At 37.4% G+C, this 18,958-nt stretch overlaps 1 protein-coding gene across 6 annotated transcripts; it reads right to left on the bottom strand.

Moving 5' to 3' along the window:
- Window positions 1-608: 608 nt before the first annotated feature.
- Window positions 609-18,739, bottom strand: cep152 (centrosomal protein 152). Of its 6 annotated transcripts, none has more exons than XM_023324571.1 (26): window positions 18,525-18,739; window positions 15,719-15,828; window positions 15,577-15,637; window positions 14,544-14,846; window positions 14,288-14,447; window positions 13,871-14,011; window positions 13,646-13,785; window positions 12,948-13,148; window positions 12,700-12,847; window positions 11,127-11,218; window positions 10,852-11,015; window positions 9,970-10,171; window positions 9,334-9,432; window positions 9,122-9,252; window positions 8,498-8,626; window positions 8,137-8,419; window positions 7,128-7,376; window positions 6,828-6,959; window positions 5,275-5,904; window positions 4,396-4,471; window positions 4,148-4,315; window positions 3,966-4,050; window positions 2,730-2,812; window positions 2,491-2,647; window positions 2,300-2,403; window positions 609-1,681 (listed from the first exon to the last, which is right to left on the bottom strand). In XM_023324571.1, exons 1-26 carry the CDS (start codon window positions 18,609-18,611, stop codon window positions 930-932), a joined length of 4,887 nt encoding a protein of 1,628 aa, XP_023180339.1. In that variant the 5' UTR covers window positions 18,612-18,739; the 3' UTR covers window positions 609-929. The 6 variants fall into 6 exon arrangements, with proteins under 6 accessions (XP_023180339.1, XP_005815382.1, XP_023180315.1 ...); XM_005815325.2 differs by having other exon boundaries at window positions 609-1,678; XM_023324547.1 differs by having other exon boundaries at window positions 2,300-2,647.
- Between the last annotated feature and the right edge of the window lie 219 nt (window positions 18,740-18,958).

The raw sequence follows: 18,958 nt of genomic DNA, 5'->3' as shown, positions 1-18,958 counted from the left end.
TGAACATTGGTCATTTCTGCTTCTTCATATTTCAACTGTCCTAAAATATTTGAACTTGATTGCGGCCGGCGTGTTAGGGTGACGGAAACAGAAAACACAGGAAGAGTACATGTCCACCAAAAATTCTCTAATCTCAGAAAGTTTCTAGAAAAATCTTGGAAATGTCTCAGTCTCAAATTTACTACAAAAAACTATAAACTTTTGTATTTAATCTCATAAAATTTCTAGAAAATAATCTTGGAAATTTCTGAGTTTCAGGAGTCAAAGATTTGCTAGAAAAATCTCAGAAATGTTTAAATTAATTTCAATATTTCTAGAAAAGTGGAAATTTCTGAGTTTCAAATTTGCTAGAAAAAAACAAAACAAAATTTGATTGATTTCAGATTTTTTTTTAAAACAATCTCAGAAATTTCTCAGTTTCAAAAGTAGAAAAAATAAAAAATGTTGCGATTCATCTCAACATTTTCTAGAATAAATCTTGGAAATTTCTGGGTTTCAAAAGTTGAAAATTTCTTGGAAAAATCTCAGAAATTTTGAAATTGTTATTAAGATTTCAAAAAAAATCTTGGAAATCTCAGAGTGTGAAAAATTGAAAACAACTTTTCAAACTCTACAGAATTTCTCAGATTAACCTAAAAATTAACCCAAAGATTAAAATAAAATAAAAAATTCTAGCAAATTTTCAACTATTGGAGCTCACAAATGTCCTTGCTCTTTCTAGAACATTTCTGAGATTGATATCAAAATTCTTGAGTTTTTGTTCCATCTCCAGTTGCTCTATTGCGTCGTCGTAGAAACATAGATGCTGATGACAGGATTTTGTTTTTGCAGTCTAATGAAGAATGCTCCCATTGTTTTAAATGTAAACATAACACTGAAATAAAGGCACATTTTATTAAGCTACATGTCTTTACCTTCTCCCTCCTCTGTTACTTCTGCAGGTAGAAGGGGCTGTCGAAGCCGCTGTCCTGCTGCCGCTGCCTCAGCTCAGAGAACAGCGGCCTGGAGAAAACGTCGCCGTCCGAGCCGGGGATCGGCTCTCTGGCCAGACTCTTCTTTGCTTTCTTGTTTTCAGTCTGAGGTAATTGCTTGGGGATTTCCTTGTTCACTGTTAGGTCAGAATCGTCCGGAGTGGCGACCCCTAGTGCTCCTATGTCGGCATCAGAAGCTGAATTTGCCGAAAAAGGCCTGAGCGGTTCAGCTTTCCGCCGCGGTCTGGCTGCGTTTGGGCCGCTGTCCGAGTCGTTGCTGGTCAGGCTCCAGTCGGTCTGCTTCTCCTCTCTGACTGGAGCCTCCTGGATGAGGAGCGGCCGGCTCTGCCGCCCCACCTCTGCCTTGCTGGAGTCGCCTCTTTGCAAAAACCACTCGGCGCTTTTCCTCCTTGCAGACAAACCAGCGAAACCCACGTGGGACTGGGAAGGTTTGTGAGGGAAAGAGTTCGCATCGAAGGTTTGTGGCTTCGTCACGAAGCCGTCCTCAGAGTCCTGGTGGGTTAAATGTTTGGTCCTAAATGCTGCATTTGGTTTGGGGCCTGAATCAGCAGAAACCTTTTCCCTTTGGGGTTGCTGCTCTGGTCTCACATCAAGAAGTTCATTTAGCGTCGTCAGGTTGCTACGGAAACCTGAACTTCTAGTTGGAATGCCAACAACGGCGCCGGAAGATTCCCCCGTCGAACAACCTGCTGATGGAAAACAGACTGAGATGATACAAAATCATTCTGAGATAATGAGATTTTAGTTTTGTGCTCCTGTGAGAATGAAATCTTTTAGGGCCTCTGTCACTTTAAATCCAAATAAGCTGCTTCTGGCCACGCCCCCCAACTCAACGTTTACATTCACCCGTGAAAATGGCTGCAAAAAGATGCACAATTAAACAATCGTACATCTTTGAAAAGCAGAAGCAGAGCCTCCCGCACAACCAATAAGAATGCAGCAAGTGGTTTCTGGATGGTAAGTCAACAACAAAACACTTGTCTCTTCCTGCAGCCATTATGCAGCAGTAAAACCAGCTGACAAAATGTGCTGGGGCTCCGCTGGGGTTGCTAGGTGACAGGAGGAGCGCTGCTCAAGTTGTTAGGCAACGGCGCAGTGCCCATGGAATGTGACTCAACAATCAGCGGGTTTTTGAAACGGCCAAAAAACAAAACTTATTGCCAAAAACCACCAGATGTTGTTGTTTTTTTTAACTCTTTGGAAGTTTCCAGAAGCAGTTGAGACCCAAGTAGAAATATAAAAACAGGTCAAATGTGAATTTTGTTTGATAAGTCCCTTTTAAGCAGTTTTCCTCATATAGGACTTACTTGGTAGAGAGTAATTATTTCCAGAGTTACTCTTTACTGGGGTCTCCAGCACTTTAGCCATGGCTGCCAGCTTGCTTGCAGCACTCATTATTTTCTTCTCAGCACTGCAGAAGGTAGGAAGATCAATACAATTAACCGGAGGAGCAATACTGCAGCAAGCGAACAAGTTCGGGACAATTAAAGCCTCTTGCCCTGTGGCTTTCCCCCCGTCCTCCAGTAACTCCTGCAGACAGGTCAGATAATAGCGCCGCATCTTCCTGGCCGTGTCCTGCCTCTCTCTCTGCACCTCGCTGCGGATCATCTCCGCCGCGCGCTCTCGACTCTCCTGCAGGTAGCGCAGCATGTCCCCTAGCAGAAACACGCAGTCGGATTTGTTTGTTTGTTGCTGCGAACACGGGGGAAGTTTCTGTGTGTCTAAGTCAACACCAACCTCTGATCTTTTCCACGGTGACGAGGTATTGCTGCTTCATCTCTTCCAGGCCTCGCTGAAGATTTTGTTGGTGATACGAACTTCTAAGAAGAAAAAATAAACTTAAAAAGGAAAAGGTTTCCCACAGTTATACTGTTGTGACCCAATTAAAAAGCCTGGAGACTTTCAGATGTTTAAAGTTGTGTGAAATTACTTTTACTATTTTATTTATTAATGTTTAGTTTTTATAGATTTCTTGTTGTATTTTTGTAGTGTTTTTTGGAGACAAACTAACACACATAGGATGTAACAATAAAAAAAATCTAAAAATGTTTCTACTAGGAATATCCTGCAGATTCTGTCCTGGCTAAAAGAAATCACCCCGCAGCATGATGCTGCCATGTTTCAAGAAGGTTTGAAGGCGACCAATGTAGGGGTAAATATCATAGTATTTTATTGTATTGTAATAATGATAAAACTGATTATAAAAAATTATTTATTGCTTTTTTTAAGATAACTGCATAGCACCACAAGCATAAATGCTGTTAAAACATTTCTATTAGAGAAAAGCTTCTTCAGGACACCAAGTACTTGATTTTTATTATTAAACTGCACATGGAGACTTTGTTCAATTATATTTTAAGATTTACTCATATTTATGGATGCAAAAAAGAGAGGAAAAAATAGTTAAATTAACATTTTAGTCATTTTTTTAAACATTCACTGAAATTTATCATGACGGTAAATCAAAAATCTTAACATGATAAGAAATTTTATCACGATAAATGATACGATACACATTGTTAGTTCTGACCAGAGATCTTTATCCACATCTATTAGTTTCTTATTACGTCTCTTCCAGAAAGGAAGTCTGAGTTGTGTGGATCTACGTTGCTCCTTTTGGCTACAACTCCGATTAACGTCATTTCAGGAGGCGGCCATGTTTCACAAGATTTACGGCTTTAAACTTCAGTTTTAAACGTCTGCACACTTCAATCCCACACCTGGTCTTTGTCATTCTGTTTGTTCAAAACTCAAAAATACTTCAAATAAACAAATATATTGTTTAACTTAATAGTTAATTTGAACCCTTAAAGAAGGATCGACAAATACTGCTTGGGGGTTTTATTAAGTTTTCCAGCCTGTTTTGATAAAATTAACTCAAATTAATAGATTCTTCAATATTTACAGGGAAAACATAGATAAAATAATTCATAATGAATATTATGGATGGATGGATGGATGTGAACAACAAACCCTGAAGATTCATTAGCTCTCTTCACTTCCTCCAGCTGCTGCAGATGTTCCTCTTTCAGCTTCTGTATGCTGCTTTCATGCTCATCTACATTTTAGGGAAAAATAAATAAACAACAGAGGTGCAGAGTCATTGTGGGTTCAGGGTTTTATGACAAAAGTTTAAATCGAACACTTAAATGTACCTCGAAGCCGCTGCATGGCCGTTTTGTGCTCACGGATGCGATGCTGAAGTTGACGACAGGCTTTCTCTAAATGTCTCTGGAGCTCCTGATTCTTCTTCTGCAGCTTTCCCAAACTCTCAGTGCATCCCTTCCTGCAGCCAGACTGCTCCTTCCTCTGAGCAAAAGAGCCTGGAGACAACAGGCAATCATGACAGAAATTTAAAAAGTGCAAAATAATACAACATTTTACGTCCAAGTGCAATGCACACCTTGAATTTCGTTGATTTCTCTTGTGTGTTTCTCTTGCGTCTCTTTTAGGATGCAGCTTAGCTTTTCTTCGCTCATCTGTAAAAGTAAAAAAGGAAACTTTTCTTTTTGAAATAATAAACAGAAATTAACACTTCAGTTTATTGCCAACTTCAAACACTTGGGAGCAATAATCGAAGATAAGTGGGCTTTTCAGAAAATCCAAAAACAAAAGGGCAGCAGAGACTTAGAGACTTTCTAAGGAAGCTAGATATTTTTAGTGTAAATAGAAACCTCTTTTATTGGTCTTTCATCAAATTTGTTTTAACTTTTTCTACGGTTGCCTGGTCTGGAAATGTGAGAGTTCAGAATAAAAACTCCCTTTAAATAAAATTCATTTTTTGAATAAAAAAAATTAACATTTTATTCCCTAAAATGGAATAACATAGCATTCTTTTCATGTGCAGCAAAGCTTGATCATTTGCAGCAAAGCTTGTGGAGCTAAAAACAAATACTATTTTGTTTTGTTTTTTTCTTCCAATTAATAATTGGATGTCAAAATGTGCTTAATAGGAGGTTTTTCTTTTCTTTACAAAGTTTGAACCAGTTGAAGGTAAAACTATGCCACTTGAGGAGGTTTGACTATGACATATTTACAAACAAAGAAGGTTTTTCATCCTAAATGCAACACGTTTATAATTCTGTAGTTTTTACTGAATTACTGCGCTGACTGGGTTGTTCTTTCAGGAATTTGCCTTTTTTTAGTCTCTGTTAACAATTAATCAATTACTAAATTAGTTGACGATTGTTGTCATCATTGATTAATCGCGATTAATCGTTTCAGCCCTAGTGCTTTTGTGTACAAACATCAGAAAAATTTTAACAAATTAACAAAAACCTACTTTCTTCCACTCCTTCTTGGCCTCTGTTACCGCTCTGTTCATCATGTCTCTGCACGATGTTTCAATGATGTTTGTGATTGTAGTTTCTGACGGGGATCCACTGGTTCTTCTGCTGTCCTCAGCCTCCTGACGCTCCGTTTCAGCAGGCCTGAGAAGCCGTGAAGAGGCCTGGGCCAGTGCCGTCTGAAGTTCTAATACAAACTTCTCCTTCTTCTGCTGTCTTTCAGCCAGCTCCTTCTCTTCATACTGGCACCTCCACTCTTCTTCTTGTGTCCTCAGAGTCTGCTGAAGCTTGGCCTCCAGCTGCAACCGCAGCTCCTTCCTCTGGAGGTCAGCGTCTTCTCTGGCTTTCTGCACAGCCTGCTCCAGGTTTTTGCACTGCTCTTGCAGCTTGGTTTGGTAGGTTTGCTCGTTTCGGGCCTGGATGATGGAGATCTCCTGCTGTTTGTCTCTGAACCATGCGGCTCGGGCTGCAGCCAGCTCCGCTTTCAGCAGGGCGGCTTGCTCTCTGCTGGCTTGCTCCAGCTGGCTCTTGAGAGCTGCCAGCTCCTCCTGAAGGTCCACCGCTTTTTGCTGCTCCACTTGGTTTTTCCGCCACTCTTCCTCTGCTTCCTGCAAGGCCTGGGATACCTGAAAATGTATTAAAAAAATTAAATATTAAAAATATGAAAAGAGGAGGATAATCGGCAGTAACAGTAATTACAAAACTAACTAGGGCTGAAGCAATTAATTTGATTAATAATGATGAAATTAGCAATCGATTAATCGTTAACTGGAGTATACAAACTCAAAAAAAAGAACATTTGCTGATAAATACAACCAGGTGGTTTTCTTTGCATTACTCACTTATCTTTACAAAGGCTGAAACAATTAATTGGATTAATCGATTACTGAAATAATTGCCAACTAATTTAGTAATCGATTAATCTGGAGTAACTGGAGTGTACAGATTTTTTTTTTTTTAAAAAGGCCATTTGCTGGAAGAAAAACTCAGTCTGAGCAGTAACTAAGCCAAAACTGGAGATTTTGCAATAAAGATAGAAAAAAAACAACTTTATAAATATGTTCTACCCAAGAACTCCTGAGACAGCAAAGATTTAACTTCCCCTTGTTCACATTCAGTGAAAAAAATTGGCTAATTCTTAATTTCATTAATCAAAACAAATTAAGAATTAGCAATTCTTAACCGTTAAGTAAGAATTGCTAATTCTTAATTATCAATTAATTAATCAACCTGATATTGATTAATATCAGGTTTATCAAAAGAACAACCTGATATTGTATTGATGTTAAACAGAAAGGTCTGAGTATTACAAAAGTATTTGTTTTTGCTACAACTGATTAAGCGTTCACTAAAATGTTTATCTTGTTATTTAAATAAGGAATTGAATTGTTTATGTGTATATTTTAATGTATTTTTAATATTGTATAAAACGGGCTTAAGTGATTTGATAAAAAATCCAAAATGTGCCAATTTTTAAAAATCAGATTAATTGATTAATCATCATAATAATCGATTAGTTGCAACCCTAAAAGTAACATGTTTCTCCTACTTTTTCCTTTGTGATTTCTTCTTGCAGCTCTTCCCATTTCTCCTTTTCTCTTTGGAGTAAAGTTTGGTATTCTGGTAATGAAGACAGATCCTCGATCCAGCGGCTGTAGGCTCGGGTTACAGCCCCTTCAACCTGAAACACAAATCTGTGCTTAGTCTACCACTAAGCTTTTTCATTTAAATAATAGCTAAACAAGTAAGGATAACAGTTTATAGGATTAATGTTGAGAACAATCTACAAATGAATCCCTGCTGGTGTAAAATAAAGCTTATTCGCTATGTACTAGCTTAAAAAACTCACCTGCTTGGCCATGTCGTTCAGGTGTTTCTCTTCCAACTCTCTCTGGATTTGTTTCCTGGCTTCCGCCACAGCTTTGCGTTGCACTTTGTCAGCTTCCAGTTGCAGCTGCTGCTTCTGGGCAGCGAGCCTGGAGTCCAGCTCCTCAGCAGAAATTGCCCGACCGCTGGCAATTTCTGTTTGGCAGCTCACCTCAGCAGCGTTTCTCTCTTTCTTAGCCTCCTCCAGCTTCTGAACCCACGTCTTCTCTCTCTGCACCCCAACAGAACAAAACATACTGAATTCAGTCAGAATAGGTAGGTGAGCCTCTTGTATTTAATAAGTCAAATAGGGCTGCAACTAACGATTATCTTTGTAATCAATTATTTTTGACGATTAATCGATTAATCGGATAACAAAACTGGCAGCTTTTTCATTGGAAGACTTAAAAAAACATTAGAAATATATTAAAAGACGCAAATAAATAATTCAATTACTTTATTAGATAAGAAAATAAACATTTTATTGCCTAAAATCCAATGACATAACATGCCTTTAGTTTATGCTTGGTTATTTGTAGCTAACAATGCATCAACAGATAAAAAAAATACCTGGGTTTAACCCAGTGTATTATAAGCCTGGCGGGCCACCAGGCTAAACATTGCTTATTTAGTTAAGTCCTTTTAAAATGTTTGCATTTTTTTAAGACTTTATAGTTGGTGTTCAGGTATTAATCTTCCAATCTTTCTATAACACATGATTATCAAGTGATATTTTCAAATTTCCTGCAAACTTTAAACATTTTTAACTCAAAAACATGACGGGCCGCTGGATAAATGATTGCCCTGCCACCCAACCATCAGGCTTAGCAAGTTTTCTGAGGGGAAACCTAGATTAACTGCTCTGACTGTGTTGTTCTATCAGGAAATTGTCTTTTTTTTAAATCTATGTACTCCAGTTAGGGATTAATCAATTACTAAATTAGTTGACGATTATTTCAATAAACGATTAATCACGATTAATCGTTTCAGACCTTTTGAAGTTCCTTCTTCCATTTGGCTTCAGTGGAAGCAACATGGCAGCTCACTTCCTGCTGGATTTCAGCCTCTTTCTCTTTGGTCCAGTCTTCTTTAAGCTTCAGCATGGCAGCCTGATGCTGAGCCTCCTGTTCACCCTTCAGCTTCTCCAAAGCTTCACTGCTCTTTTCTTCCTGTTTCTTCTGCCGAGTTTCCTCCAGGAAACACTTCTCTTTGCACACAGAGATGTAACATTCCTGCACGGCCAACATCTTATCGCTGACCTCTGACAGCTGGTTTCTGTGGAGGAAGTTGAAACAGGTGCGTTAAGCGATATGTAAAGGAGAACAGATTTCAGTTTTAGGGACAGAGACTTACTGCAGCTGCTGAATCTCCTGCTGGTGCTGTGCAGTCAGCTGCTCCACCTCCGCGTTGTGTTCTAGAAGGAGTTCTGTTCTGACCCGGTTCACCACATCATCTCTATACTGCTGATTTATCCGCTCAGTCCTAAAAAAAACATGCAAATGATTTATAAATATCAGGGCTGCAGCTAACGATTGTTTTAGTAATCGATTATTCTTACGATTAATCAGATAGAAATCATTTGTATTAGAAGTACTTTGAGAGATGCAAATAAACAAATGATTCAATTATTTTTTTAAATAATAAACATATTTTATTGCCTGAAATGCAACAACATAACATTCCTTTAGTGCATGCTTGATCATTTTTTGGATTAACTGATCAATAATTGGAGGAGTAGTTTTGGGTAGTATATTTTTACAAACAAATGTTTCTTTTTTATCTTAAATACTAAAACTGCAAAACTATTTTGCAGTTTTAGCTTAATTCCTGCTCTGACTCTGTTGTTCTTTCAGCAAATTGCCTTAGTAAATGATTAATCGATTACTAAATTAGTTGACGATTATTTAAATAATCAATTAATCACGATTAATTGTTTCAGCAGATAAATAAATAAACCCATCTTGTCTTGGGTCTTACCTCTGAGTAGCTTCTTGCTTTTCCTGGTCCAGTTCTTGGATCATTTCTCTCATTTTGGTGCACAGCTCAGAGTTGGCAGATTTCAGCTTTTCCTCGTTCTGTTTCAGCTCTTTATTCTTCTTTTCAAGCATCTACAGGTTGACAATAAAACAGACTTAACATTTTGTCCTAAATAAACCAAAAGAAGGTAAAGAAAATGGACAAAACTCAACCTCCACTTGTTCCAGCAGGTGTGTCTCTTTCTGTGATCTCAACTCTTTCTGAGAGCCTTCAGTCGTGTCCAGATGTTTCATCTGGCTGGTCTCTCTGGCCTGAGGAGCAAAAGTTATTTATTTCAGAACAAGGATAACTTCAGTTAGTCACGAGTCTTCCAGGACCATTTGCAGTGTAAAACTGTTTATTTAAAATGTTTTAAGTTTTTCATGAGATAGACCAGGAGTCAGGAACCGTTTGAATTCCAAAAGGCCTTTTTGCTACAAAATGACGTCTAGTCGCAAATAATAATTAAAATTAACTCAATGATTTCCATTTGCATAATTTATCATTTTTCTCTTTTCTCTCTATATCAAAAAGTGGATTTCAAAAGTTTGCAGTCTGGTGCTTTGGTCTCAACTAGCACTTTTTTGAAGACTAATTTTGTTCAAATATACAGACTCAGAGGGACTAAATACAAATATTGCTAAAAATAAAATAAAACAACTGCTTCCATTCCACTTCATTATTATGCACGACTCTGTTGGTCTATCATGTAAAATCTCTTTGAAATACACTGATTGAGATCAATACAGGATCACAAGCTGGTAAATGTAAGTTAATCTTTAAAAGCATCCACCAGGGGGAGCCCTTACTGCAGAGCAGAGCTGCGCCTCCTCCAGCTGGGCCTCCAGCTCTCCCACTCGACCCTGAGTGAGCCGCAGCTCCTCCTGCAGCTGATTGATCTTCTGCCTCTTTCCCTTTAAACATCCCAGGCAGCGCTGCATTTCCACACGCAGCAGCCTCAACGCTTCCTCTTTGGGCAGCTTCGAGTCGGACAGGTGATTCATGGTGGTGCTGAACAGGGAAAGAGAAAACTGTAAGTTTCATGAGTACCAACAGAAGTGATCTGGTGTTACATCTGCAGGGTTCGTTCACGTTTCGACAGTAAAATTTAAGAATTCTTCAAGGTAAGTTCAGTGAATATTATATTTATTGAATATTCTGTCAGAAGTATTATCTACTGATATTGATCATGTGTCCATCACAATTTATATTGCTACTGATTTATTTTTCAGCCCTAAGCCAAACCTTTACCTCAATTACACAGATCAATAAATCATTTAATATTTATTAGTACTTATTAGTATTTATTAGTGATAAATGACCTTTAAGCTCAAATTTAATACAAAAAGAAAGTTACTGCATATACAGTATATATATATATATATATAAAATTCTTGATAAATTTTCTGGCCTGTAGCAAATACAAATAATTTTGGTAATAAACAAGTGAAGTTTAGTTTCATTTAACTTCAGACAGTCATAAAAAATATCTTTTTTTAGTAGATGTTTGAAAATATCAGGTTTCAACTGTAAATGATGTTTTCCTAATTTAGCTTTTAGTCAAATGTTTATTACAAAACTGCAGTTTGAACATTAAGCACTTTACTTGAAATTCAAGTAATTTTAACAGATCTCAGGAAACCCTGTGTTAACCTCTGAGGCAGAGTGAAATCCCAACGATCGCAGCCTACCTGTGAACTGTTCCATTTTTCCTTTCGGGTTTCTTTAATCCCAGATCCATGCAGGATTCAGACAGTTGGTTCTCCCAGTCGTTACTGAGGTCAAACGCTATAACGCCGTGTTTCAGTGCAGATTCATACAGCGTAATCTGCTCCTTCAGTTCAGCCATATCCTCCTTTCAGGTGAACAAAAAAAGGTTTAGGTTGACAAGTTTACACAGCCCTGTCTTTGGAGAACTTTTAACAGTAATTTAGTTGTAATAAAATAAAATAAATGGAAAACAAACCTGTAAAACTTTGTTTAGGTTTTCACTCAGCGTCTTGGCTGACTGAGCTTGTTGTAGTTTGATCTGCATTTGACTCATTTCCTGAACAGAATCTGAAGAAAAACAAGCAACATTACTCAACAACTAAAGCAAATGAGTAACCAACCACATTCGGTTCAGCAAAATCTTGTGATTTTTAATATTACAGCACTGTGACAAAGTATTTACTCATTTTTTTAATGTTTCAGACAACAACATTGATGTTTCCAGTAACTAGCAATAAGTCTTTTAAGCTGGTCTGCATAAATTTTGCCCCGCTTTTTTTTTTTCAGAATTGAATTAACTTGGCTGCAACTAAAGATTATTTCTGACAACTAATCAATTAGTTCCATTAAAAATTTACACATTCTACAAATTTTCCATTTATCCACTTATTACATCTTTTAAATGCATTAAAAGATGCAAATAAACAAATAATTAAATTCCCTTTTTAAAGAAAAAAACATTTTATAGCTTAAAATCCAATAACATTTAGCAAACTCTTGATTATTTGAAGCAAATGATGCATTTACAGCGGGAAAAATGTAAAACCCTCAGGCCTTTCTGATTGACTGAACATAAATACAGTGCAAGACTAAACTTTTGATTATTTTTTGGTTCAACCAATTAATAATTGGGGAGCAAAATGAGCTTGTTAGGAGATTTATGTTTTCTTTTTAGAGAACTTGGAACAGGTTGATGCAAAACTATTCCACGTGAGGAGCTCTGGGTAAAACATATTTATAGAGAAAGATGTTTTTTTATCATAAATGCAAAATGTAATATTTTTGTTCAGTTTTGGCTACTTTTAATCATCTGGTTCTTTCAGCAAATGACCTTTTTTGGAGTCTTTGTACTCTATTTAACGATTACACTGCAAAAACACAAAATCTTACCAAATATGTTTGGTCTAGTTTCTAGTGAAGATATCTTTGTAAACCTGAAATAAGACAAACTAAGTTAAAAGTAACGTTTCAACAAGATAACGGAGTTTGTTTTAAGTAAATATGTCCTTAATATTGATGAAAGTGTTCTTGTTTCATTGGCAGATTATTTAGTTTACAACAAGACATTTTCCCATGTTTACAGGTTAACTTATCTGCCTATAGAAATAGTCTGAACCCTCAAAGTTAGTCTCATTTCCAGTGCAGTAAGATTTTGTGTTTTTGCAGTGTATTTCAACTTTGATTCTGAATTTCTCTGGATCAGAGCGTGATGTGTTGGTCTAAGAAGTCTTTTTACCTACTTCATGCTGTCAGACAGGTTTTGTTGAAGTCAGGCAGTAATCAGGCCTGGATGTGGCAACTGACACCAACCTCAGTTTTCATTAAAAAAAATTTAAATCACAGCAAATTCACAATTTAACAAGGAAAGTGAGGCAATGAGTTTTCCTTAAAAAGTAAAATCAAAATTTGATAACCTCACGTGTTTGTATTTACACGTTACTTTTGTCTGATATCAAAAGGTATTTGACGATCCTGTCTCAGAAGAACACGAAAGAAATCTGTGAGGGTGTAAATAATTTTCCCAGCACATATCTGGACTCTTTACTGACTCGTCTGCAGCAGCTTGGCACATTGCTGCTGACTCTCTTCGAGGCGCTGACTCAGAGAATTGACGATTCTGGCTCTCTCCAGCTGCTCTTCCTCTCTCTGACGCTCCAGCTGCTGAACTTGCTGCTGCAACTTCTGACTAACATCAAGCTAGAAGCAAGAAAGCAAACAAGAGCAACACAAAAACCATACTTATGATGTTTCTGCACAAATTATTGATGGATTAATAGTTCTAAATAAAATTACTCACCTGGTCGTTCAAAGCCTGGGAGGTGGAGTCGAGTTTCTGCTGCAAGGCCAGCAGCGCCGCTTCGTGCTGCTCCTTTATGACGGCGAGGTCTCTGTCATGCTGCTGCCGCGCTCTGGACAGCGTGTCAGAGCGGCAAAGCTCCAGCATCTGCTGCTTCATGCTGTCCACAGCAGCGTCAGCAACCTTCAGCTTCTTCATGTTCTGCAACACGAAATGCTTCGGCTTTAAACACAAGACCTGATTTATTATCCAAATGATTTCAATGACAGAATATATAAAGCAAAGGAAGGGAGAACATCAGCTTAAATTATTTAATGTACATTATTTCTGCACATAGAATGTATTTTGTTTAACTGCAGTTCATAAATGCTACAACTTTGACATAATTAGCCATTTTACGACAGCATATTAGGGCCACTGCAGATGGAGAAAAGTTAAATTCTGCCCAAAAAACACTCCAAAATTTTGAAAATTAATTTTCTTGAAATCTCACTTTCTTTTAAGATTTTTTTTCAGAAAATCTCAAAAGTTAATCTCTGAATTAGTTCTGAGATCAACTTCAGAAATTTTCTAGATTTCATGGGCTATTGCAGCTGATTTTTCAAGAAAATTTTCTAGATTAAATTAGCAAATAAACTAAGCAATAAGCAGTAAAGATGAAGAAGTGAAACAGCAGCATGCGTCGTCGAAACGTTTACCTCCTGGTCTTTCTCTTTCAGGATCTTGACCTGCTGCTCCAGAGCCTTTAGTTTGTTTTGCATTTGAGCCTCTCCTTTCTTTGCTTCTTCAATCAATCGACTCGACTCCCTGAAACTTACCGCCAGGCCATCTTTTTCGTCTGTTAAAAATTACAGCAGACCCTCATGTATGTGGTTATTTTCACATATATTTCATAGTGTGAAGACAAACAAAGTGAAACTAACCCTTGACAATTGCAAACTGATGCTCGATGTATCTCATATTTCGGCGTGAATCTTCCAGTTTCTGCTCCAGGTCTTCAATTTGTCTCTGCTGAGCTTTGTTTAACACCTGCAGCTGGGCGACCTGCTCCCTGTCTGCAGTTTCTGAAACGCCACAGACATTTGAATCCCCAAATTATTCACAGTTTTAACAAAAGCAGTATTTTTAAAATACTCTGGATTATAAGGCACCTGTTGTTTTTTGATAAAATTAAAGGGTTTTAAGGTCGCCTTATAGTCCAGAAAATACGGTAGACTATCAGTTAGTAAGGCTTTTTAATCCTCAGCATTTCACCAACATTAAAACTTCAAAAAGAAAAAAACAAGACAATAACAACAGTTCTTTAATGTAGCATCAAAACGAAGATTACTGAAACTTACGTTGCGTCGAATCAAGAAATTCCCTCTGTAGCTGTTCGAATTGATCTTTTTGCTGAGCACTATGAGGGTTTAACATTTTTGGCTGATGGGCTGGATGCTGAGGATTATAATTAACCTTGAACTGATTGTTGCCATGGTCACCTGGTCCAGAGTTTAACTTCTGAGGATCAAAACAAAGAAAAACTTTTTATTACACATTTAACAGAACTAAAAACAGAAACTTCAGGATTTCTCCAGACAAAAATGAATAACTCACTTGGAAATGGTTTCTGGTGTTGTGGTCGCCAAGGCACTGCGGATTCCTGTAGCCTCCATCGCCATTATAATCCAGATTGCTTCTGGTGCTTTCTGGGAGCAACCGGGGGTCACACTCTGCAGAATAATCCCCGGTCTCTGCATATTCATCTGAGTCCATGTTTGTTCGATTTTCCTGAGCAAAGTGACGACCCTGGGTCCAGCCGGGAGGCAGATTCTGAGGCAGGTGTCCGTTAGCGTGGGCAGGTCCATCCTCGTACACATACTCATCATGCGAGCCGTGATCACAGTCGACTTTGTAGGCCTTCAGGGAATCAGTGATAGTGTTATTGATCTGTTTTTCTTTTATTTACTTTGAATATTGGACAGTTATGATCTAATTAGGGCTGCAACCAACAATTATTTTAGAGATGGATTAATCAGATAGCAAAATTGGCAGATTTTTAATTTGTCCACTTATGTCTTTTTCATACAGTATTACAAATACAAGAAAAGAAGCAAATAAATAATTTAGTTCCTTTTTTCATACAACAAAATGTATTGCCTAAAATGCAAAAACAGATTTGCTTCAGCAAACATTTGACCTTTTTTAGCGAAGGATGAATCTGCAGCTAAAACAAAAACTTCTAACAACAACATGTGAACAGCTCAGACCTTTCTTGATTTAACATCAATTCAGTGATCTGTGTTTTATTTGGATTGACCAAGTAATAATTTGATAGCAAAAACAAGACAATAACAACAGTTCTTAAAGGTGCTTAATAGTAGATTTTTATTTATAGAATTTGAATCAGGTGAAGCTAAAACTGTGACCTGTGGAGTTTTGAACTGATTAATCTACTAATATCTCCATATTAAATGCAAAATGTTTGTATTTTTGTACAGTTTTGGCTGAATTACTGCTCTGAGTTTACTGTTTGAGTCTACGCTAGAGTTAATTAATCAATTACTAATTTGACGATTATTTGAGTAATTGATTCATCGTGATTAATCGTTTCGGTAGTAGATTTAATACGAAGACAAAGTAAGACAACCTGTGTGTGAGAGGTTGGATGCGAATGATCAGACCAATCCTGGTTCCACTTCGTCTGAGGGCTGAGAGAAAACAAAAATCACTCTCAACCACTTCTAAAAATCTCCACATTGGACTGATGAGTGAACAGAAACACGTGTTACCTGCTGCCGCTGTTTTTATTGCTGTAGGTAGAGCTCTCCAGCTCAGGGGAGGAGGAGTCTCTGCTATCTTCCAGCATGTCATCTGGTAAGTCAGTGAGCAGCTTGTGCAGCTGCAGAGACATGACACATGGAAATTAGTCAGCAAGGTTGCTCAGCAACAAAGTTATAAAGTAACGCAGTGTAAAGAAATAACAGAGATCAACAACGACGTGAGAAACAGCAAGGAGAGGCTGAACTTTGTTTTCTTATAAGTGACAGAAAGTATTTTCTGATCTTCTTATGTGTTTTATGAAAATTCTGAAACTAAACTAAAAAATTTATTTGTTTTGAAATTATAGTTGTTCAACAAACTAACCAGAGTTTTTCAAATGTGTACATTTTTACTTGAATCAGTAATAAAATGCCTTATTTACACATTTTTGCACCTTTAAAAATGAAAAGCAGAGAAAGTTTTGTATCAGTAAACAGGCTTCCAGAAACGAGCAGAACCTGCTGGACTTACTTCCCACAAAGACTCCTGAATATTCCTCAAATCCTCAACTGTGTCCACGACCGAAGGAGCCATATCACCACAATAACACATCTAGAAAAAATCCACCGCTTCTATCAATACCACCAACATAGCCTAATATATCTCCGGAGATGACCTCCTGTGTGAAACATGCAAAGTGCGCCCGGCATGTTGTCGGCTTCCTGTGACATCACTGCGTTTCGCTCCCAAAGACCTCCATTGTTGAGAAAAAAAACATATAGCAGGGTTAACTGGAGCAGAAACATTCCAGTTACTGGCAGCAAACGAGGTCCCCTTGACCAGTTTGTGTATAATAAGTAGATTACAATGAATTGATAAATAAAATCAACTTGGAGGGAAGCAGTTAGTTTTGAATCTAATTAGTAAGCAGCTCAGCAACATTTCTTCCCTCCTAACTCGAACTCAAACGGGGTCAAGAGTGGAAAGAAATCGACTTAAACAGAGAAAGTAGGGAGGCCACAGGGCAGAGCGAGTTTCAGCGTGACACACCTGGAAGGAGGCCTCTCCGCCGAGCCAATAATAGCTCAGACACATGGAGTAACAGATTGTGGGTGTGAACAGCGCTAAGTGGAGGTGGGCCCATGAGAGGGTGGCTGTGATTTCTGAAATTCAAACAATGAACACTTTACTGCTTCTACAAACAGCCCTATTCAAACAGCAGAGAACAACCTGACAGATTGATCATCTACTATCACTATCCAACAGCAGTGAAGAGCTCTCCCTGTTAGGCCTGTAGCAATAGATCAATTAATTCATCGCAAAATAAATTAAAACGAGTTGAATAATTTCTATTTGCATGATTTATTATTTTTCTCTTTCTACCAAAAACTGGAGGACAAAAGTCTTCAGTCTGGTGTTCTGGTCAAAACTTTCCCTCAAAATTGTTTGAAGGAAAATTTTGTGTACAGAGACTACATAGGTACTTTTATTTTTTATCTGATGTTTTCTCTATTATTTATTTTGGATATTTAGAATGTCTTCTAGTTCCAGTGTTAAACATTAGTTAGATTAGATTGTATTACTTGAAAATGGTCTCAAAACAGTAGTATTATCATTTATTGCAATAACTTCTGGGACAATTTATCATCCAGCAAAACTTATCATAACAGACCAATTTTCACTTTCTCCAGTTGTTCTTTGCACCATTTTATCTCATTTTTATCTCAATACACTTTCATTTTACCAGGATAACCTAACACCTGCCCACACTGCCAAAATCAAAGGTGTTGATGATACCAATGTGTTTGACTAAATGACAGCAGACCCAATGATGCAGATGAACTGAAAGCCATCATTAAGGCAACCCAGACCTCCTTAAAACCTCAGCAGAGCCACATGGTGACTGGACCGGCTGCACAGATGCAGTAATTCATGCAAAAGAAGCTTCAACAACATGTGGAGTACATTTACTATAAAGTACATGGAAATACTTTATAGTAGGCTGACATTTCTGTTTGAAAAACACTGAAGCAAATTTATGATGGACAGTTAGATCCAAAAGCTTTGTACATTAGTTTGATGACATTTTTTAATAATTTCCTAGGTTTGCAGGCTATTTTACTTACACCCACCTTTTCACCTCTAGTATTGCTTTTTTTCTATGTGACTAAGAATAGCCAATCCAAAACATTAATTTTGTTATTCTTTAACTCCTTTCTATCTTGGCTGTAGGCTTTTGATCAATGCCAATTTGTAAGACCGATTTGTTGCCAAGGTTTAGTTACTGACTGATATCTTGAATACCGCTTCAGCATTGTCTTTTCCATACAACACCATCTGTTTTGGAAAGTCTACCAGTCTCTTTTCCCCAAAGCAACGATGTTGCCAACTCCGTACTTCACAGCAGGAATGGTGCTATAAACCGTTAAAGTTATGACCAGCTATATGATTATATGACCAAATACAAAGTGATCCGACTCAGTTGCACATCCCTGGGATCGCGAATCCAATATTTTTATTTCTAATAACTGCAGTATTTTTCTGTTATAGTAGTATATTATTATTATTACTATTATTGCTGTTATTGTTAATCTTGTTTTTAACATGTTAAAAACTTTTTTGGTATGAACTTTTATACTGATGCTGCTAACTGACTTAAACGTGGAAACGTATAGTCATTTAATGTCATTAAAACAGAATTAAAAAAAACAATTAGATGCAGTTATCCTATGTATTTAAATATTTAGATCCAAATAAATAACCATGGCACAAAGAGATGAATATTAAGCTGAGGAAAATAGGTCCCCTAACACTGTGACATGCTATGTTTTGTACCTCTTGTTCTCTTGCGTAGTCTTCCTGGTCGTATTCATCTTCCTCATGTTGAGTCTGAATGGCAGCGCTGTCAAAATCAATGGACATGTTGCACTGCCTGCTTGGAAAGAAGAATAAACAGTCTGGTCAGCTCGGTACGCTGCAACAGTGTAGTCAGGCGTTAACTTAAAAGATAAGTAAAATGTATGTTAAATTGAATTTTTGTTGTCACAAGCAGATATGCATATTAGTAACTTACCAAGTGGAGGGGGTAAAAAAGTTGGAAGTTCCTTTTAGTAGCTCATCTAAGATTCTGTTGAGTGCTGACCATGCTACTGTTTACATTTTAAAGCAGCGATTTAAAAAAAAACTTTGTTGCTTTTTTTAATTAACAAAAGCACAAAACCCTTTCATATAGAACGGTATCTGTAGACGTCGATTATTTTTGCTAGTGC

Source organism: Xiphophorus maculatus, chromosome 2 (genome assembly GCF_002775205.1).
Source record: "Xiphophorus maculatus strain JP 163 A chromosome 2, X_maculatus-5.0-male, whole genome shotgun sequence".
Taxonomy (NCBI): Eukaryota; Metazoa; Chordata; class Actinopteri; order Cyprinodontiformes; family Poeciliidae; genus Xiphophorus; species Xiphophorus maculatus.
Note: the sequence above shows the minus strand (reverse complement) of the source record. Positions and strands in the feature narration are given on the sequence as shown.

Excerpts from the sequence above, each read along its gene's own strand:
- cep152 (XM_023324547.1), bottom strand. The coding sequence starts at position 18,611 with ATGTCCATTGATTTTGACAGCGCTGCCATTCAGACTCAACATGAGGAA. Across the intron at positions 11,219-12,699 it reads TGCCAAGCTGCTGCAGACGA|ATTCTGTTCAGGAAATGAGT; the intron begins GTCAGTAAAGAG and ends GTTTTTCTTCAG. Across the intron at positions 4,051-4,147 it reads GGCCATGCAGCGGCTTCGAG|ATGAGCATGAAAGCAGCATA; the intron begins GTACATTTAAGT and ends CCTAAAATGTAG.